Consider the following 23,604-nt stretch of genomic DNA (forward strand, 5'->3'; position numbering starts at 1 on the left):
TTGGTGTGTAGGTGTGAAAGGTTGCGTCCCAGCCTTTGTTTAAAGAAGCAGCAGCATCAGACCCTGGGAAGAATGGAAGAGGCTTTTGCTGTTCTCTGAACCTTCTTTTTATTAGGTATTCCACATTCAGGTGTACAACAACCAGTTCCCCCAGCGTGATGTCTCCAGCCACAGAGAGTAGCCAGCAATATCTGCATTAGAAAGTTTGCATCCTTTCACTGAAGTTCCACAGATATCCTCATATCACATAGCAGCAATAAGGAGTGCATGAGGAGACAACCTCATATCACATAGCAGCAACAAGGAGTGCAGCACCCCAGGGAAAGAAACCCCTTCCCTTTTATTACTGGTTAATTTGGACCAAACCAAATTAGGTAAACCACACAGGGGAGTTGTCTCCCAAAACTTACACAATTTGCAAACATAATACACTTCACACAACATACAATTTTCTATAGCAAGCCCCCAAAACAGTACCTTTTTCAAACATCCCATGCATGTCTTTACTCTGCAAAATAAATGACATTCAGTATCACTTACTTAAATCCCTCCCCTCTATACCATGGTATAATCTACCCTGTGGTATGCAGGAAGGAAACGCCCTTTTCCTTTTTAACAGGGTCTGCCCATGGCTGTGTAACATCAAACTGTGTTTAACACCAACCAGGCCTGTCTTGTACTGACTGACCTCAGGACACCACAATAAAGGTTAGTAAGGTTTCAGATAAAGGAAACAAAAAAAAAAGATCGCTGGGCCCAGCAAAAAAAGGACAGAAACAGAAAGAAAGAAAGGTGGTGCACTTGATGCCAGAAAGCAAACATGCAATTAACTTCCACAATAGTGCAAGCAGCCCTGTCACATATCCCCCACTTTAAGAGGAAAACAGTCAGGATTTTTCTCCAACATACTTTTGTAATAGACAGGGGTGCTGCTATTTTTTCTCCCCTATACTGAGAAATACGGAACCTCCGCCCTCCCACTCTAGAGGTTCCATGTCCAGGCCCTATATGAGACAAAACCACATTTACTGTTGTCAAATCTAAATACACTAAAGTTCCTGAACATCAATCTTGCTATTTCTCAGCACCTTCCTTCCTAGTTATTTCAGCCCCATATCGGGATAAATGATCTGCATAATGATGCTGACTTCCCTGGCGGTATGATACCGTAAATTTAAATGGTTGCAGGGCTAGATACCATCGGGTAACCCGGGCGTTTTTACATTGCATATTGTTTAGCCACGTAAGTGCATGATGATCGGTGACTAGTGAAAATTGCTGACCCAACAGGTAACACCTCAACACTTCCAATGCCCACTTAATTGCCAGACATTCCTTCTCAACCGTGGCATATCTGGTTTCTCTTGGATATAGCTTACGGCTTATATACAAAACAGGGTGTTCCACCCCTTCAACTTCCTGACTAAGTATTGCCCCTAGCCCCACCTCTGAAGCATCACAGTGCACAATGAATGGTAACTTGAAGTCTGGACTTTTCAACACTGGTTAACTGCATTAAATATCCTTCAACTGGTTAAATGCAGCATTACACTCTGGAGTCCAGGTCACCAAATTTTGTTCCTTATTCTTGGTTAAATTGGTCAGCGAGGCTGCTATGGATGAAAAGTTAGGGATAAACCTTCGGTAATATCCTACCAATCCAAGAAAGGATCTTACCTCCTTTTTGGTTCTAGGTATCGCTGCTTCCCGAATAGCATTCACCTTGCTATTTTCCGGTCGCACCTCTCAATTACATTGGTGATCATAGTACTTGGCCCATTCTTCCCTTGTCGGCAATATCTGGCTATGTGTCCTGGTTTCTTACAGAGATGGCATATTCGTCTATCCTGTATATGTGACCTCTGACCTGCCCCCGGTCTAAATGAAGATTCCCTTACTGGTGCATGTGATGAGGCGGGAGGAGATCTTACCACTGGTCTTCTCTCACATTCCTGATGAGCTGCCAAATAATCCTCAGCCAGGTCTATAGCTTTATCCCCAGTTTTGGGTCGATGTTCCTGCACCCACAGTCGCGCACCTTATGGCAGAATCTCCAGGAACTGCTCAAGGACAAATAGCGCCATAATTTCCTCTTTTGCCTTCTCGGTCGGCTTAATCCACTTATTCATAAGATCCATCAATTTGGCATAAGTCACCCGCAGTCCTTCTGAATGATTATAGCAGAGGTTGCGGAATTTTTGCCTGAACGTCTCCGGGTTGATGTTATATCGCCTGTACATGGCCTCTTTCACCATCTCGTAGTCTTCGGCATCCCCTGGACTTAGAGCACTGTAGGCCATCTGAGCCTTCCCGGTCAGTGTGAGCACTAGCCTCATTACCCATTGTGATCTTGGCCACTGACTTGCTCTGACCACCCTCTCAAACATGACAAGAAAAGCTTCAATGTCATCCTCAGGGCTCAGTTTATTTAAACCGATCTTTTTGAGGATGATAGGCCCAGGTGCTGGTGTTATGGTTCCTGCTTGAAGGAGCTTCATAAAGTCCGCCATCTGCTGCCGCTGCATATCATCCATCCGTCTCTCCTGTTGCTCTACTTGTGTGGCCCATTGCCGCTCCTGTTCCTCACTGCGGTTCTCTAGTTCCCTCTGCCGTCTCTCTTCTATCTCCTGTCGCCGCTGCTTTTGTCTCTCTTCCATCTCCTGTCGCCGCTGCTCTTGTTTCTCTTCCATCTCCCGTCGCTGCTGCTCTTGTTTCTCTTCCATCTCCTGTCGGCGCTGCTCTTGTCTGGTCAGGACACCTGGATATCTTCGTCTGTTAGGGCGAGCTGCTACTTTCCTTTGGGTCCTTTTCATCGGGGACCACAGGGTTTAGATGTTCGGTACAGCATCAATTATCCCACCGCTACCACCACATGTGAAAGGTTGCGTCCCAGCCTTTGTTTAAAGAAGCATCAGCATCAGACCCTGGGAAGAATGGAAGAGGCTTTTGCTGTTCTCTGAACCTTCTTTTTATTAGGTATTCCACATTCAGGTGTACAACAGCCAGTTCCCCCAGCGTGATGTCTCCAGCTACAGAGAGTAGCCAGCAATATCTGCATTAGAAAGTTTGCATCCTTTCACTGAATTTCCCCAGACATCCTCATATCACATAGCAGCAGTAAGGAGTGCATTAGGAGACAACCTCATATCACATAGCAGCAACAAGGAGTGCAGCACCCCAGGGAAAGAAACCCCCTCCCTTTTATTACTGGTTAATTTGGACCAAACCAAATTAGGTAAACCACACAGGGGAGTTGTCTCCCAAAACTTACACAATTTGCAAACATAATACACTTCACACAACATACAATTTTCTATAGCAAGCCCCAAAAACAGTACCTTTTTCAAACATGCATGTCTTTACTCTGCAAAATAAATGACATTCAGTATCACTTACTTTAATCCCCCCCTCCATATCATGGTATAATCTACCCTGTGGTATGCAGGAAGGAAACACCCTTTTCCTTTTTAACAGAGACTGCCCATGGCTGTGTAACATCAAACTGTTTTTAACACCAACCAGACCTGTCTTGTACTGACTGACCTCAGGACACCACAATAAAGGTTAGTAAGGTTTCAGATAAAGGAAACAAAAAAAAGATAACTGGGCCCAGCAAAAAAAAGACAGAAAGAGAAAGAAAGAAAGAAAAGTGGTGCACTTGATGCCAGAAAGCAAACATGCAATTAACTTCCACAATAGTGCAAGCAGCCCTGTTCACAGTAGGGGTACAGTATTTATTGCTAAAAAAAATCCATGAATTATTGTATTTATATTGTTTCATGTTATTAAAAAAAACTAAAAAAAAGATTTAAAATCAACAAATAAAACAAAAGAATAAAAAGGTGGAAACATATTGTTTGATATAACGTGAAATGTAAATATATAAATGACCAGTAGCTGGTCAGCCACATGATTATTGGTCAGAGTCAGTGTACTGTATACTTGTCAAGCCCTGGTAATTAATACACCTGTGATACAGCCACGGTGGGCAGGGTACAGCTGTAGAGCACTGGTATAGACGAGACAACGAGTATTCTAAAGATTGCCTTGATAAAGTGCACGTATCGTACTTAACGCGTAGAAGGGTTGCAACCCTCTATTTTATGGCCTCACATTAAAGAAATATTTTTTGCCAGACCTGCTCCTTATTATTCTTTGCTGTGCGCTGCACACACATTGCAATTGGATTCTCCTGACCTGACGCAGCTGCATGCTTGTGGAGAGAGCTACTGGGGATACTGAGTCGTGAGTACGTTTACCTGGGGCAAGCCCAATGAGGTAAGGGGGGGGGGTGCACCTACCCCCACCTTCAGGGTGGATTAGAGCCCCATTATAGGTTTAGTACTTATATTGGAAATTACCCAGTGTGTGCCTCATTCTCCTTTTATTATAAATGGGGGAGACCAGGCGCTTACCTTTAGTAACAGATAGTGATGACACCAATAGATATGGTTACTCTCTTTTCTTGCAGAGTTGTTCCTATGGTCCCTTCTGCTTCAACCCCTAGAAGGGATAGTCCGAAGCCCTTATACAAACGTGAGAACAAATGGAATAGGGGAGCGAGGGATAAATAGATATACATCCATAAACGACGAAAAAACTTGCATAGAATAAACCCAATGTGGTGGGATTAGGACAGAACGCGTTTTGCCGATTGGACGGCTTCCTCAGGCTCATAACATGACGTGTGGTGGGTCCCATGAGCTCTTATAGACCCACCTAGCTAATTAGTTAATTAGTTTGTATTGTTTGCACAGTTGCCTGCAATAAGCGCCATTCACTTGTTGCTGATTCTCTAGCTCCTAGCCAGTTTCACATGACATTGCTAGTGTGTCCATTTTATGCAGGGTTTTAAAAGTTTTCAATGCATCTTACTCTTATCTACTGCATCCTTGTGCCTTACAATATTTAACTTCATTGATTTAGTCCTCTGGGTTCCGTTACCCTAATTAATAGTTCATAATGTTCCCCATAGTTTTTTAAACGCAAAGTTGGAAATTAAAAGCTGATTTCCCTTCATCATCTAGGTTCATTAAAAACGTTTTAGGCATATGCTTTATACAATAAATTTAAAAAAAATATAAAAAACAGTTTTATACAATCACCGTAAAACCTCACACATACTCTATTTATTTGGGTTTTTGAAAACAGTTTCAAAGCGGTAGTAAATGGTATCTTTCCCTTAAATCTATATCTGACTGTTAATAGGATTTAATCCATGTTATCGAATAAAAGATTGTGTAATAAACCCATTACAATTAAATAATTCATTCAGTAGACAACTCTAATAATACAAAAAATAATAAGCATAAAATGGGAAGAGACAGGAAAAAAAAAAAAAAAAAAAGGGAAAAAAGGGAAGGGGGATGGGTGGGGAGGAATGATGTGGGGGAGGAGGGGAGGGGACAAAAGAAATTATTAGTATATAAATATCGTACATATAATTAAAATTGAAGTTAATCTAAAGGATAAAATCAAGCTCGATCTACACCCCAATGTTACAAGTGTCATCCTTGCTTAAATAAACGCCGAAATATCCAAGTCAACATTCAGGCCCTTCGGTGTTAAAGTTTTGAGTTGGTATATCCAAAACGTTTCTCTTTGTCTCAATCGTTTAAGCCTATCTCCACCTCTCCAATTTTCGTTGACTAGCTCTATTCCTCTATAGATCAAGCCAGATGGATCTCCCCCATGTACCTGATTGAAGTGTACAGGTACACTGTGAGTTGTTAGGCCTCTTCTGATATTGCCTATGTGCTCTTCCCATTTTATGCTTATTATTTTTTGTATTATTAGAGTTGTCTACTGAATGAATTATTTAATTGTAATGGGTTTATTACACAATCTTTTATTCGATAACATGGATTAAATCCTATTAACAGTCAGATATAGATTTAAGGGGAAGATACCATTTACTACCGCTTTGAAACTGTTTTCAAAAACCCAAATAAATAGAGTATGTGTGAGGTTTTACGGTGATTGTATAAAACTGTTTTTTATATTTTTTTTAAATTTTTTTTAAATTTATTGTATAAAGCATATGCCTAAAACGTTTTTAATGAACCTAGATGATGAAGGGAAATCAGCTTTTAATTTCCAACTTTGCGTTTAAAAAACTATGGGGAACATTATGAACTATTAATTAGGGTAACGGAACCCAGAGGACTAAATCAATGAAGTTAAATATTGTAAGGCACAAGGATGCAGTAGATAAGAGTAAGATGCATTGAAAACTTTTAAAACCCTGCATAAAATGGACACACTAGCAATGTCATGTGAAACAGGCTAGGAGCTAGAGAATCAGCAACAAGTGAATGGCGCTTATTGCAGGCAACTGTGCAAACAATACAAACTAATTAACTAATTAGCTAGGTGGGTCTATAAGAGCTCATGGGACCCACCACACGTCATGTTATGAGCCTGAGGAAGCCGTCCAATCGGCGAAACGCGTTCTGTCCCAATCCCACCACATTGGGTTTATTCTATGCAAGTTTTTTCGTCGTTTATGGATGTATATCTATTGATCCCTCGCTCCCCCTATTCCATTTGTTCTCCTTTTATTATAAGGATATAGGTCCTGGTATTTTTGAGCACCATTCTTCTACACATGTATTGCCTTAAACTAGCCTAGTTACATGCTGGGTACATGCTGGGTGTAACCTGTCTAGTTTAAGGCAAGTTTAAGGCATTTCTGCATTGACTAATGACCCATCGGATAACACAGCACGGGTCCCTGGCAGTCCCATTCAGATTGAATGGGACTGCCAGGGTCCCTCGCTGTTAATCTGATGGGCCATTAGTCAATGCAGAAATGCCTTAAACTAGACCCAGCATCTACCTAGGTCTTTTTGGCGATTGCCACTGGTTTGTGTTAGAATAACCGTCGGCACTACAGTATAAGCTAAACCGTGATAGTACTACAACAATATTATACAAACGATTTGCTGCTCAATCCCTAATGCTCAAACCCTATATCTAGTAATGGTGACCAAGGTGCATAGGGACATAAATAATATGCATACTGTAAACAGACTAATAGGGAAAAATCCCCTCAAAAGAGCCCCTTTCACTTGCACTCAAAGTACATATTTCAGATATAAAGATGTTTAAATTATCTTTCAAAATACCAATATTTTCGCCCACAGAATGTATATTAGGATATAAATATCCTCTTTATGTACCACTAATCAAAGAAAAAATATATAATAAAGTTTTATTAACAAATGCTTTGATTATACTTCACCGACGAGAGCAGGTTGTATGGTTATATTTTTTCTCATTGATGCCGGCAATACGACTCAGAAGATCAGAACACCAGGTGCTGCACTGTAGCATGACGGGATTTGTTGGTGTGTATGTGCCATCCCGTTTGCGAGGGGGTCACGCCGCTGCATGGACGTTTTAGACCTCTAATCAGTTTACTGTTTACGCAAGGCTCACTTGTATGTACTGCTGCGGCCAGCTTTATCCTAACGTTTGCCCGGAATTGTTTTCGGCTGGGCGCCGAACTTGGCCGTGCGCCAGCCACGCGCCAGCCGCCTTCCCCTCCCCGCGTGCGCATCTTCGTAGCGCCTCGCGCCTCCCGGCTGCTCACCTCGCGATCCCCAGCTGCTCCCCCTTGCTCCCCCTGGCTGCTCTGCATCTTCCCCTTACCCCATCAACATTCAGGGCCTTCGGGGATGCCGGGGAACCCTGGCACGGTGTGACCAGCGCCACTGTGACGCGCGGCACGTGCCAGGAAACAGCCGCGAGACAGCCGCGTCTGCCCGCACTTTGCGGTGGCGGCCGCTTTAGAATAAAGGCGGCCGCCACTGTACACTGTCTTTTCCTAGATACTGTCTAAACACAATATGTGTATCAGTTATTAGTGTACTGTGACTATCCAAGTGAGCCTTTATGTTGAAGTACATGGACTGTTAGATTGCTATACCAACCACTTTAACATAGGGATCAACAGTTACTGTATGTATCGCTAATACAATATACTCATGTTAAGTTATATGAGGCTAAATGTACATTGTGTCTAATATGACATATACCTACCTGTTATGTGCATATGATTCATTGTAGAGCTGTATCTTATATACCAGCTAATTTGTTACTTGGGGTATTAATGTACCATACAACTACTGTAGCAATTGTATCGCTGTCATACAATACATCAACTTTCATAGTGGTTTTGACTCGACGGGTACTAATCACCTAAGAAGAGTATTATGGTGATAGGAAGTAATGTCCTGCTATGAGTCATAATTATTAACAATTGGTTTAAACAGAGATATATTGCTAAACGGTGTTGTGGTTCAGTCAACATAATTGTTACCCACTAACTATAAGTGGGCTAAGGACGTACCAATATAGCTACCGCAGCCTCTCAATGGAGTACTTTTTAATTGCACTGTATATATACTAACATGAAGCGTCGACGTCATTTGTTAATAAAACTTTATTTTATTTTTTTTCTTTGGTTAGTGGTACATAAAGAGGATATTTATATCATAATATACATTCTCTGGTCGAAAATATTGGTATTTTGAAAGATAACAAACATCTTCATATCTGAAATATGAACTTTGAGTGCAAGTTAGTACTACAACAGTGCTGGTTAGTACTGCGGCAAAGGGGTATTGGGGAAAAATGGTAATACAGCTCCCTGGGTGTGGTACCTGCTCAGGGGTAAAGTTATGGAGGCAATAGACCATGTAAAAATCCCTGTTAGTTTGCTAGAGTCTCACAGGTGTGCTCCCCTCTGGGAATAAATCAGGGGAGGCTGTAGCTCGCTGCAGTATATTGAATACTACCAGCATTTAAGGAGTTGTTGGTGGTATTAACACCCCGTTTGGATAATTCATTGGGTGTGAAAGCCGCTGGGTAACTAGATGCCCTAATTATTGCCTGCCTGGGGGCACAATGGAGCACTAGAGGGAGATACCGTCGGCAGGAGACGATTACTAGTCTCTGCTAAATTTGCAGGTGCGCTCCCCCATGGGAATAAAGGGGCCAAATGATAGCCAGCATGAAAAGGGATCATCGTGCATGTGACAAAACAAGTAGGGTTGTGCACTGACGCTCTACCAGTTGATGCGGAAGCACCAACACTGAGTCCTTCTGATGGCAGTTCTCTGTGGATCTCATGGTGGGTTTAACATTCCCCAGAGGTCCCTACCATGGGATAAACAGGTTGCTGACAGCCTCTTGCTGACCTGCATCCATTCCATTCCGGTTTTCCTTTATGATGAGGTTGATCACCTTTTGAAGTTGCATTGGAATCCCCATCTTCTCCAGTTTGAACTTTATCTACATATCCATTTATATTGATTGGTGGTTTTGTTGTTTATTATATGTAATAATTGAATTTTAATTAATCATACACTTATCTAATTATCTTTTTCACATTTATTTTTATTCACGCCCTATATATGAGGTTTAGCGCTACTTATCTTGTGTATATATACACACAGATACACTACAATCATATAATTCATACATACATAAATAATACTGATCATCTCTTTCTGGACTGTAGGTTATGGCAGGGGTGCACAAACTGGAGGGGAACCATTTTGTAAAGGGGATGGCATACTTACAGGGGCTTCGCATTCTTCTCCACAACATTTAAACTGATTGCCAGGGAAGAGCGTGGGTCCTCTGTAATAGCCTCTTTCCTGCTCTGCGGATGCTCCAGGCATGTGTCACCATAACAAAGCAGTATCAAATGACGCTACAACGTCAAATGGCAACACAACGTCATATGACAATGAGACGTCTTGTTGCCATGACAAGACGTCACTGGTGTGACTTAAAAAGTTTGTGCACCCCTGGGTTAGGGTACCTCAATGCATGTGAGGTAATGCAGTATACAGTAAATCCTAATGATATAACTTACAGTACATGTGCAGGAAAATTCAATAAGGGTCCAATTTACTAAGACATCCTCTGCCATCAGATACCTTTCAGTACAGATTAGGACACCCTACAGTTATTCATTTTAATGGGCTTTAAGAGGTTTTCTAGCACTAGACACAGTACTGTTGGGCTCCCCATACCAACTGAATCTTACATAACTTGTTCTCCTGTCCCCACATAATTCTTCACATTAACTCACAATTTATATTATCCTGCTTTGGATTCCATGAGTCTCTGTCTTTTGTGGCAGTTTGTGTTAATGTAATACTTTTGTATGTTATATTGTTTATCATTCTTAACTATATTGTACGTACTGGACATCTAGACTTACTTGTGTGTACTGTAAGACAAATTGTACAGTACATGGTTGAAAACATAAAAAAACTTGAATTAACACATTTGATGAAGATCCTTAATCCTATTAAACTCAATTTCTGCCATGATATGATTTATTTTTTATATGGCTGTCATTTAAAAAAAATGATCATGCAAATATAATTTAATTTGTTTTATAGGGCTTTATCACAAATCTGATGTTCTTCCTTGTTTTCATTGACTCGTATTGACCTAATAGTACACCTAACATATATTGTACCTGCTTATTAAGATTTTCCATTAACAGGTGATTTATGATTTTGCTACCCTATAGCTGACCAGACTGGGATGTTATTCATAGGAGATGCAGTCATGAAGGTAGGCAAAGCCTCAACATGTTGGATATTAACAGTTTGTTTTTATCATAGTTGGAACACCCTCCCCCCGCCCCCCAACATGAGTGCAGTACAAAATTAATTCAGAAGGGATTATTTACAGGCTGAGACATATGAAACTTAACAAGTAATTTGTATGCAAATTAGTTTATTTAATTAAGACTGTTGATGATCACCTAGATCCCTCTTTGGGATATGACAGCAAAATTAAAGAGAGCAACCATGTTTATGATTTATTATAATCTTCATGTTAATCCAAGTAAACATATTTCCACATTCAATTAAAGCAACAGCCTGTTGTTTTTTTCTTTGTTTACCTTTACCAGGTCATCTCTAGATTATGATTTGCAGTCCACAGAACTTTAGGGACCAACCAGTTATTCAGTGTGGGACTTAAAAAATCTTTGTAGCTGTCTTTTGAGCACCAGAGGGGACTAGATGACAGACATATTATGTACACCAAGCAAGTATTCTTGCCCGATGGTCAAAACTACAGTTGTTGAAAAAATGGCTGTCGCCCCAAAAGGAAGCACATTTAAGTGGTGCACTCTTATTTTTTGATAAATCGACATTATCTTAGCACATAGGTAGCACCAGTTGCCAATTCTGGCAACATAGGCAAATTCATATACCAATTGATTTCAATTGGTGAGCGTTATGATACCCTTTCTATTCAAAACTACTGTAGTTGAATTTTGGGAACCACCGGTTCCTGGGGATTAGGAAACCATGGATCCGCAATGATGTACCCCAAGAGTCAGTTAGTATAAAAAGAATATATACCCCCAATAAAATGATGGAGCAGCAAGGACTGCTGCTTTACGGTGATCAACGCCATATAAAACCAACATTATATTAACATTATCATTATACATCATCAACTTTTCTGCCTGAATGACACACAAATACTGTAGTCTGCACAACATATTAAATATTCTGTTTAATGATATGCATTATTATAAAATCTAGTAGGGAAACATGCTATTTGTTTAAAAATTATATGTTGAATAATTCATCTATCAAATTTGCTTTGATTTGCTAATTTTAAATTTGATTCAAATGATAGAAACTAGGTCTGATTAATTTATTCATAATATGGGTTTAAGAACTTTTTAGTTCTTGTATTCAATGTAGTATCTTGTCCTCTCTCTATGCAAAAAGATTCCTATTGTTTCACAGACAACACAAGCACATCTCTAGCTATGTGCAGTAACAATGAACACAAATATCTTTCCAATTTCAGGTCAATGGTATAAATGTAGAAAATGCAACTCATGAAGAAGTGGTAAGTTGTAACTATTGTGCATTTTTCTGTATTCAACCTTTTTGTAAAGTTTGTGATCCTGCTGCACTGCAATACTAAGATATCCATTACAACGCAGCCTTTAGCACTGATGGTGCAATAATACCCATCATTTTAGTGAAAGCTTTCCAATTTTCTTCAAACACCCTCTACAGTATGTCATTTTTTTGGAGTACCAGTTACTTGTAGCCAGTCATTCTTGCAGTGGGCTCTTCAATGATGAGACTGTAAAAACATATCTTAGATGTCTTCATTATTTTTCCATACTCTGTATGCATATTTAGGGAAAGGGAAGGATGAACAGTGAATTTAACATATCTTTACTCAAATCTGAAATGTTTTAATCAGTTCCACACACTATACAGTACGGTAAGAGATTTGTAGTGAAAGTTACTTATTCGTAGCAATGTAATTGGTAAATTAAGTGTTGAAAAAGTGTTGTGGGTGTGTAATTCAGTCTGGAAATAGGTGGAATGGTGAAAAAGGAAAGAGGTTTTTATTTTTAGTAGAAAATCCGTTTTTGCTAACAAATGTATTCCAAAAGTGGCAGTGGATGGTAATTATCATATGAACAGAATATACTGGATATCTTAGGGGAAACACATTCAGTATAACAAATGTATAGGAAAGGGAAACTGTAGATAACAGTGTTAGTTTCTTTTACAACGGTCTTGTAGTGATAGTAGTTATTTACAGACAGATGTTCTAGTTTATCTCTGATAATCAGTGCAAGATACTATAGAGGCTGAACTTTGCCCAAAAACAGACCCTGAGCAGTGAATCATTCTAACAAAGATAAACAATTCAGTTATTTTAAAGAAGGCTTCCAACCAATTAAAATAACTTTCCCACCTGTTAAAACTGTCTTAAACAAATATTTTGTGAACAGAGTGGCTGCATGTATTAGGCAAAGCGATACTATTTTTTGGTGCATTGGACTGCTGTTCAACCTTTTCAATGCTGGATGGAACAGCTGACCTTCCCAGCAGTGAAAGATTCACAACATATTTCAGCTTTGCTACTATTAAATCAAGTCTCTTTTCCACCATTTTCATTCCAAACTTTATATGGCTATGAATTAGTATATTATGTGAATTAAGCAAGTGATTAGTTTGTAAAATAAAAATGTGATAAGCTCCTTAGATAGTTATGGTTGCACAGATCTGAAATGCAACTGAAATGATCTAAAGAAGTTAATACTGTGTGAAACTAGCAAGTTCCTATCAACAGGACTTTTTCTGTGATACTGTACATCTGATTTTCTTTGATTTTATTTCAGAGTCACACCACTTTTCCCTTGATACTGTACATACATGTAGACCTCCTTCTGGCACTGGTAGACACTTGGCCCTTAGGGATTGTACTATGACACCCTCCAGCACCTTAATGCCCATTCACTCAATTAATACAGCAACAAGTCTATTAGAAAGCATGTAAGCTAATTTTTATATAATAAATCTTGAGCTGACAAAACTAACAAATAAAATGGTTAAATCTATAGGAGGAGGTGCCCGAATTATTTTTGCTGACAAATAGAGATAGTGATTGAAAAATCCAGCCTTAAATAGCAATCTCCTGATTGGAAGGTAGTTCACGCCAACCTCACCTGGTCACAGTTGTAATTTGACCCTTTTAGACAATTACTGGGAAGTTACTAAATTGTGTTAAAAACTTAATCAAATGGATATTGTAAGAGGACAAATTTGTCATGGCTATGACTCGGCAAGATTTGAAGCATAACTCTTAGAGTTTGGATTTAAAGCAACCAAGACCTGTATATCTGGATTTGTTTGTTGTTCCTAGACTGACTATTCTCATAGGAGCTCATTGCATACAATCCATTCCATTGTCAATGCATGTGTGTCCTATTAGGCTGCACACAGATACAATATGTACACAGTATATTGAAGTATGCTAATACCCAATTCGGCGATATATATATATTCATCTATATCCATACTTCACCACTGGGGATTTATATTTCACTGTAGCTATGTCTGCACTGCGTGTACTGCTGCGGCAGCTTTTATTCTTACTAATCACCGGCTTTTACCTGGCATGTTCCTGGAATGCCACGTTGTTCACCTGGAGTATACCGGGCTCCTTTTGCCTTCCCAGCCAGGCGCATGCCCGGCTGACGCGCGGTTGATGTGTTAATTGATAATGGTTCAGGATTTACTAGGCTGCAATGCTTCGCGTTTCCGCCAGATGGCATAAATTCATGACTTGTAATGCGCCGAATCAGTAATGTGTCGGCTTGCAGGTGTTTCGTTTAAAAAAGATACTGTGCCACAGTGTGCCATTGTAACTTGACCTTGGCCTTGGCCTTGGCCTTGAGACTGAAGGAAGAGTTGCCAAAATGTATCAATTTAGGCTTTTCATATTAAAGAAAGACAAAGACCAGTTTGTGTTACACTATTCTGCAGAGACCCACCATGAGTGTTCAAGTGCAGCCTGCTTTCCATAAACCTGACAGAAGTTACGTGTATTTGATATGGGCCGCGATTAATGCAACAGAGGATAAGATGGCAACAGTTGCTCAAATTTATCAGTATTTTATCGAAAAATATGACTTTTACAAATTTTCGCCAACTCCTCATACGTGGAAGCGTGCAGTAAGGAAAAGGTTATGTAGTGACCCCTGTTTTCACCGTATTGAGCCCCAATTTGTTGGAGGGTATTGGTGTGTGTCACCGGATTTTTCCCGTATCTATGATCATGGAGGCGGCAAAAGGCGAAGGGTCGTGTTAAAACCAACTAAGAAGCGTCAGTCGCTGCCAAGCAATGCACCAGCACCAGCACCAGCACCGGCTTCCAATGATGGTCCCACTGTCAGTGACAACCCTGAGCCTGAGCCTGAGGCTGAGCTGGATTTGGCGTGCAGTTTTGATGAAGCTTGCATGTACCTAAGCGATTTCCAGCCTCACCTGCTGACTACAGGTGGACTAGTCCCGCTGCCAACTATCGACATGGATGATGAAGAAAGCTGGACTGTCAGTGGACCGGCGCCGGCACAAGCTGAATGGGAAATTCAATGGTGAGTACTGTCTTGTTGCCGTATTATTTTGGTGGGGCTGGCTGGGTACTTCTTTAGGGGGCTGACCATTACTGTACATTAAAACTTTTCTTTTTTTTCCCTCAGAAAAGAAAACGGCTAATGGGGGGATTTCGATGGATAATATTGTACTGTATGCTGATGTTTTCCGGCCGTACAGTATACTGTGTAATAAACCCTGAATAAATAAAACTATGCATTTATTCTACATATTCAGTATCGTTTCATTATGTGTCTTCCACAGTATACTGTACAGTGGTACTGCTGCGACACACTTTATTCGAGCAAATACCCAGTATGTACCTGGCAGATACCTGGAATGCGCCGCTCCTCACCTCTGACAAGCCCCGTTGCGTTTGCCTTCCCAGCCATGGTTCATGCCTGGCTGACAGGCGGCTGATCTGTTAAATGATAATGATTAGGATTTAATAGGCTGCAATGCTTTGCGTGTCTACCAGATGGCATAAATTCATGAATTGTAATGCAGTATATATATATATACTGTGCAGTATTGCAGCCAGCGGGAATAAAATGCTTCAATCCCTGCCTGGAAAATAACGCAATGCACTCGGGCAGAAAACAGTCACAAACCTCAATACACCCGAGTATACCCGAATTCGTGGGACTAGCCGAGCTCGAATAAAGTGTGTCGCCAGTGTATACAGTGCCTAACATCTATGGGCAAAAATAATTTTATTCCTAGGTGCCCTAGAACAGAAGTTCCCACGCCAATTGCCCGTGAACTTGACCACGGCCCTAAGTAGTTCCCACGCCAATTGCGCGAATATAATGTAAAATAACCCGTTCTGTGGGTCTGAGCGGGTTGAAATTTACCTGGTCCTCATGCGGGAGGACCCTTGCCACAGTGGCAAAATATCAGCCTTCAAAGACCCCCGAAACCGGAGATACCAAAAGACAGTTTAAAAGCAGAATACCAAAGTGGCTTTTTTTCTGCCATGCAAGTCAAAGGCAGAAATCTGAACTTTAACATCACCCTGACTCCGTTCTGTTGCCACAAGAGGGTCGCAATTTGCCATGCAATCCTGCCGCAACTAGGACTACATGGTCACCGAATATGAGCCCTCTAGGTAGAACAGAACCGGAGTTGTGGATTCCAGGTTTCTGCTCATTCTGACTTAGCCGGTTCAAAGCTTTCTCCGCCATTTGCGCTCAATGGTAGGACCCTCCTCGCCGGCGTGACCCTTTCTTGCCGCCATTACTGCTGGGACCCTGTTGGGGTCAAGTGAGGAGGTTCCTAACATCTAGGGGCAAAATTAATTTTATTTCTAGGTGCCCTAGAACAGAAGTTCCCACGCCAATTGCCGTAGTTCCTATGCCAATTGCGCGACCAGCCAGTTAAAAAACAGTGCAGCAAGCCTCTACAGTACATTTGTTACACTGGCTAAGGAGCAAATGGAAACAATGTGAGGCAATTCAACATGGTCTTTTATTGGTGGAGTCAGTACAAAAACATTTATTTACAATATTGAAACATTTAAAGTGCACAGCAATTCTAACCATCAACACACAATAATACATTCTGCAGCCTTTATTAAATTCTTCTGCCACAAAACATTTTTGGTGCATGGGGCACAGGGAGTTAAAGTGACTTGCTTTTTATGTACTGTATTTGGGGGTTGTCTTTGGGGGTTTATTCATCAAATTATTATGATGAACTGCCTTTTGAAATGACACTGCTGTTAACTATTTCAGCCACACACCTCCAGAGTTTTTAATCCCTCCCTAGCCAAGCGTCAATCGGCTGAGTCACCCTAGCCTACAGTACCATCCCCCTCTCTCCACTGGGTCGTTGATCTTCTGCGTATTGCCATTGTGTTCTTAATCCGCCCATAGCCGAGCTACAAACACTTAGCACGCCTGCGTCTAATCACACCATCCCCCTCCCCCAACCCTTAGAGGCCTGTTGTTTGAACGGTAATGCTTTGAAAAATCCCCTCTCGAATTTGAAATGTAAATCTGATGTGCACAGCACTGTGAGAATTGAGAGTACACTGATAAAGTATTTCATCAGGGTGTGAAAATATTTGTCAGTCACTATGGTTTACAGTCACATGTTTTTAATACAATACAGTACATTCTTTAATATCTTTAAAATAAAAATATATAAATCCTGGAAAAATATTTTATAAATAAATAAATAAAATAATTCATTGGTGCACTGTAGGGGTGTCAATGATTATAATTCACAGGAAAGTGAATAAATATTTATTTTATTTTATCAGGAACCAAAAAATACAAATATAAAAATAATCAGGAATAATACATACAGTAATGCAGTCTTTATTAAGTTATTTTGGCAGCTTGAAATTGGATAACCATTTGGAAAACCTTTGTAAAACATGGGGAAACATGAGTAATGCACATTTATAATATATTATTTAATTCTACAGTATATACAGTACAGTACTGTAATGTACTGTATAATATACTATACTGTTTATACTGTACTGTATAGTAAAATTAATTTTTCTTTAGTCTTTATCTTTTCCTCATTCTATCTGCAGTACAGTAGTTCATTGAGAGAGGAGAGGTTTTGTGTACATCATTGCTGCTGTTTATATACTGTACATTTGACTGTACAAGCAGATTTGACTGGACACAACGCCCCCATCCCCCTAGGCCACCGTTTTTCCTGGAACGACAAGAAAACCAAAAATTTGTGCAGTTACTGTACTGTATTATGGCAGAACTACTGTAGGTGGCTGGTGCAGCTTTCTCTGGAAAGAAAAAAAATGGGTCAGTTAGTAGGCAGTTACTGTAGTACTGTCAAACTAGTGTACTGTATACTGTACTGGAACTACTGTATACTCTGACTACTGTTAAATTCTATGTACTCTAACCTGATGGCTGGTGCTGCTCTCTCTGTAAAGAAAAAACTAACTACTGTATACAGTACTAGTACTCTTACTATCTGGAAAGAAAAAATCTTTGCCATACTTACCTGTAACATACTGTACTTACAATACTACAGCACAGTACTACTTTCCTGATGCTTGCCCATTACGCGCGATGACAATGGGCAACACAGTGGCAATATGGTCTATATATTTACTGCAGCGTTCCACAGTGAGTACATCGTTCCAAAAACTCAGTATGCCTTTCAACAACTCGTCCTTTTTGGAGGGTTTCACCACTTTCCGGATATGGTCCTTCAGCTGATGCCAGACCATTTCGATCGGATTGAAGTCTGGCGACCTGTCATTGGAAAGAAAGGACAATTGGTTTAAGAGCTAAAAACAGTGGGGAACAAAAATGGGACACGGTCTACTGCACTTACTCCGCTGGCGTCTTCACCCAGTTGATGCCGCGCTCAAGGATATGCGCCGTTGACGCAGTGTGCTTGGGATCGTTGTCCTGGTAGAAGCGGTGACCATTGGAGAAGTCGCATGTGATGTATTGCACTATCTCGGGCACAATGTTGTCTTGGAAGAAAGCTTTGTTCATGATTCCTAAAGCAAGAAAAGAAAAGTGCTCAAAAAACTGCACAATAGTACAGTACAGTGCATACGGTAAGGCAACACTAGTCAAGTACAGTGCATTAGGCGACATTATATTTGATACATTTTACCTTCAAAGATGACAATGCATCCCAGTCCACGCCTAGAGATGGCACCCCACACATGCAGCTTCACAGGGTGTTTTGGCCGCGGCTTCAAAGATAAGCGTCCTTTTTTGTGGAACGCAAATCTTGCAAATCTCTCCAGCGACACAGTAGACTCATCAGTGAAGATGCAATCCTGAAAAGTCTCCCCACTGTCGATCCATGCCTGGGCCTGGACCCCTCTTTTGATTTTGTTTGCGTCCCGTATCATGGGGTACGCTCTGTAATGACAAGGAAATTTTTTTTTAACGGCACAGTGCAGTACAGTTTGCTAAACAACACTTTTACCTCCTGTACTGTCCAGTACTAACCTCACACGTCCATATTTCCATCCAATGCTGCGTCTCATCTTCTTTATGCTGGTCTCGGATACAGTCAGATTGTGCTTTTCCTGCAGAGTGTATTTGACCCTTAATGCACTCCTCTCATTATTCTCCTCACTTATTTTGTCCACCAGAACAGTTGTCTCCCTACAATGTAAAGAAATTATATTGTTTTATTAATATGCAGCAATATAAAATGTATATAAATGTAATGTTGTAATATACAGTACATTAAATATAAATAGACAAAATATATATACTGTTGTACTATAAATATAAATATACAAAATAAATATACTGTTGTAATATAAATATAAATATACAGTACATCCTATTCAGTATATACCGTTGTAAGATTAATTGAAATATACAAAAATGTATACTGTACTGCTGTACTATAAATATAAATAGACAAACTACTGTACAGTATGTTGTAATATAAATCAACAGAAATAACAACAGTATTACAGTAGATACAGAACTGTACTGTAGATGTACAGTACAGTTTTCTATATATTTTTTTTTGTTAAGTTTTATAAATATACTTACGCGTTTGTTACCCTTGGTGCCTTTTTCCGGTCTCTGTTTTTTCCTTGTGCATGATAGCTCACGGTGGTTGATGGCACAACGAGGTCAGAAGTTGCTAACCAGCGTTGGATAGCAGCAATTCGGTGTCCGCTCGTGTACATCTCCTTAATTCGCATGCTGAGATCCTTTGAAATCTTTTTAACAGGCATTGCTGTGAGTAGAAAGAAATACAAACACAAGAATGTATATTCGATGTTTAGTCGATGTGTATTCTATGTGCAGTCAATACACAAAATGGATGGTGTATTTATACGGTAATGACTCACACGCCCACTTTCAACACCTTTCAACACCTGTACCTGGTCGCCTGCATAGGCCACCACTCCGGGATCTTTATATGAACTTGCCCTTGTCCAGATACTGTACTGCATTGTGCCACCTGGTTCCATGGAGCATCCCCGGTTCTATGGACGCAAGAAACCTCTCACCTCTGCCGTGCCTGTCATGCTGAAAAAGCGAAAGGCGGTTGCCGTTTCCACGCCAAGGGCAAAGCGACAGGCTAAGGCCAATAAAGAAAACCTTCTGCTGACCCCAAAGGTTAAGGGTTTCTTAGACGTAAGCCTCATTATGTGAAGAAGATATACGGTAATACGCTCTCTACGCAAAACGAATGGCAGCCAACCCATCGGACCCGCAGACCACTTCCCATATGCTTCGACGACTCTGCTTTAGCTGTCCCGGAAATCTTCATCCCGTCTTCTCCACCCCCATCTTCTCCGGTTCCATCTGACGATGCTTCCGCCTCTGAAATCCAAAGGTCACCTTCTCCATCCCTCTTCGACACTACCGCTTCTCCTCTACCGGTTATCCACAGGCATCGATGCCGCTTCTGTCCATGGAACCCCCATCTCATCCTCCGTTGCACCCATCCCCCCAGATGTCCAGACGCCATGCACAAGAAGCAGCTCGTTGGACCGGATGCTGAATGGGATACGTGTGGATCTCCCCGGGAATTCTATTGTGCTGGCAAAGATAGATCTGCTTCTGGAGACCATGTTAAATGTGGAGCAACGGATGCTACAAATGGAGCAATGGATGGATCAATGGATGGAGAAGATAGAGGCTGACATTGCGTGCATACATTATTTGCTCGGTGCTAATGCCCCTGTTTCCCCGACGCCGGAGCAGGAGGGTGACATGGATGTGATGAATGGGACCTCCGACCCCCTTCCATCACCAAGCACCCCCCTCCACCAGAAGATATAGTGTACATGTATGCCGTTGAGGAGGACATGACAACCCCGTCAAGACCACGCCAGGAGACAACACGGCAACCACGACCGGAGGAAAACTTCCTCCCAGACATCCTACCATCGCCCGTCGCCACAAGCACACCCGCTCCCAAAAGACCTACACCCGCTCGCATCGAAAAAGTGCCCGACATCACCCTGCGCGATCTGACAGCGGCGCTTAGGGAGAAGTATAGGGTGATGAGTGCTGGTGTACCCCACAAGTATGCCTTGATCATTTTTAAGCACCATGTTCCCTACACGTTGTACTGCGAGTGGGTGTTCAAAGTGAACTACGATGTGAATCGCGTAAAAAAGGCCCTTCCTGCCAATTTAAGGAAAAACATTGTGGAAGAATGGCGGCGCTTTTATACAGTTACAGATCCTGTAATGAAAGGCGTTAGAGACTGCATTAATGGCGTTTTGCGCCATGCAAGGAATCGGCCATGGATGGACAATGTGGAGGACTGTCAGTGAGACCATACTGTTGTGCTGAACTGTATTGTACTGTACATGTTTTGCCCTACAGTACCTGCTGGAGATGTTGTTGTATGTTTTTTTTCACAGGACATGCACAACTCCAGTCCCTGAGGGCCGCAAACAGGCACGGTTTTCAATGTTGCCCTGAAAACCTGCCCTGTTTGCTGCCCTGTAGGACTGAACTGGTGCAGGTCTGACTGACAGTGATGCGCACCATCCCACTGTACTGTACTGTATACAGTACTGGGTTTCTTTAATAAAGGAGATGTTACTTAAAATGTCACTTTAACTCCCTGTGCCCCATGCACCACAAATGTTTAGTGGCAGAAGAATTTAATAAAGGCTGCAGAATGTATTATTGTGTGTTGATGGTTAGAATTGCTGTGCACTTTAAATGTTTCAATATTGTAATAAATGTTTTTGTACTGACTCCACCAATAAAAGACCATGTTGAATTGCCTCACATTGTTTCCATTTGCTCCTTTGCCAGTGTAACAAATGTACTGTCGAGGCTTGCTGCACTGTTTTTTAACTGGCTGGTCGCGCAATTGGCGTAGGAACTACGGCAATTGGCGTGGGAACGAGGTCAATTGGCATGGGAACTTCTGTTCTAGGGCACCTAGAAATAAAATTATTTTTGCCCATAGATGTTAGGCACTGTATACCACTGTACAGTATACTGTGGAAGACACATAATGAAACGATACTGAATATGTAGAATAAATGCATAGTTTTATTTATTCAGGGTTTATTACACAGTATACTGTACGGCCGGAAAACATCAGCAACAGTACAATATTATCCATCGAAATCCCCCCATTAGCCGTTTTCTTTTCTGAGGAAAAAAAAAAGAAAGTTTTAATGTACAGTAATGGTCAGCCCCCTAAAGAAGTACCCAGCCAGCCCCACCAAAATAATACGGCAACAAGACAGTACTCACCATAGAATTAAAATTCATTTTCCCCCAGATGTTAGGAACCCCCTTACTTCACCCCAACAGGGTCCGAGCATGTACAATACTGTACTTTAAAATAAATTAAATATGCAATTTTACTATTACTGCGCGCGCACGCACAGACTGTGTACTGTAGGTTAAACCGCGAAGGTATTAGACTTCAGAGACAACAGCTCGCAAACGCCCCCATGCGTTTTTACACGGCATTGCAGTATTGCAGCCAGCGGGAATAAAATGCTTAAATCACAGCCGCGAAAATAACGCTATACACCCCGGGAGAAAACGACACAAAACCGCACATCACCAGGATCTTCTGAAATTCGCGGAGCTAGCCAAGTAAGAATAAAGTTGGTCGCCAGTGTATGAATTATTTGTTAATACAATTGTATTATTTTCTATCCTTAATGTGGATGTGTCTGTAGTGACTAACAAGTCTGTGGTAATAGTCTATTACTATTGTCATATCGGGTTACTTATATCCTGTGACTATTTGGTCTGTCTTTGTTTCTTTGTTCACACTGTGGATAAATGCAACTATTAGGGATCTTTGTGTGATCCCTTTTTGGGGATCACTTTTGTAAATATGGCCTCAACCAAGGAAGACAAACTATGTCTAAAAGTCAAGTACAAGGCTTTGGCTAATTGGCAAACCCCCTATTTATGGAAGCCTTTATCTCACTGGTCAAACTACTTACATATGTGCAGTGAAATGTTACATTTGTATCCCTTTACAAATGGTTGCTAAGCAGGGTTGTTGTAAATTAACAATTAACACATGGACCAATTAATAGCCTGTGTTTATTATATAAGGGTGTGGTACTGCTATCAATACATTTAAAATGTTTTGTCTACTTACAAATTTGTCACCACCTCAAAGATAGAAATAAATAAATATAGAACACATAATCAATGTTAATGTAAAGAATCTTCTGCTGTTTACCAGTGAAACTTATTGATATCCTTGAAATGTTCGAGTTTTTTTGTCATGCACTGAATTATGTAGCTCCGCAATAGCTGTCTGAAACGTTTCGACATGCATTTGGTTTGTATATTTCTCTATATCAAAATAAAAAACACAGACACAGTACTGTGTTTGCTTATCGTCTTTTAAGAAATCCTCCAGATAAGTTGTTACGTTAATCACCTGTGCTAAAATATATTAGGAGCTACATCAGTTTAGTTACAGTAAAAGTTTATCATGTTCTATTAAACTAAAATGTTATGAAACAAAAATTAATAATCATAAGCACATAATTATAAAGTTTCCTACATAATAATTTACAATTCTATTAAAGTAATTTTGTTTTCAATTACTGAAGTAGTTGCTACAGTATGTACAGTATATAAAGGTCTACATTTTTTACAAATTAAAATAGATACAATACTTCCCTCAAAATGTAATTTAATTGACTTTTCTTTCAGAATTGTACAAG

The 23,604-nt window shown here is 40.6% G+C and overlaps 1 protein-coding gene across 1 annotated transcript in view; it reads left to right on the top strand.

Moving 5' to 3' along the window:
- SNTG2 (syntrophin gamma 2) overlaps positions 1 to 23,604 on the top strand; it is a 503,218-nt gene that overhangs the window by 116,194 nt on the left and 363,420 nt on the right. Inside the window, exons 11-12 of the mRNA XM_075595051.1 lie at positions 10,556 to 10,599; positions 11,860 to 11,901. Of these exons, the coding sequence (XP_075451166.1) occupies positions 10,556 to 10,599; positions 11,860 to 11,901 (86 nt within the window). The remainder of the gene's footprint in view (positions 1 to 10,555; positions 10,600 to 11,859; positions 11,902 to 23,604) is intronic.

This window comes from Ascaphus truei, chromosome 4 (genome assembly GCF_040206685.1).
Source record: "Ascaphus truei isolate aAscTru1 chromosome 4, aAscTru1.hap1, whole genome shotgun sequence".
Classification (NCBI taxonomy): Eukaryota; Metazoa; Chordata; class Amphibia; order Anura; family Ascaphidae; genus Ascaphus; species Ascaphus truei.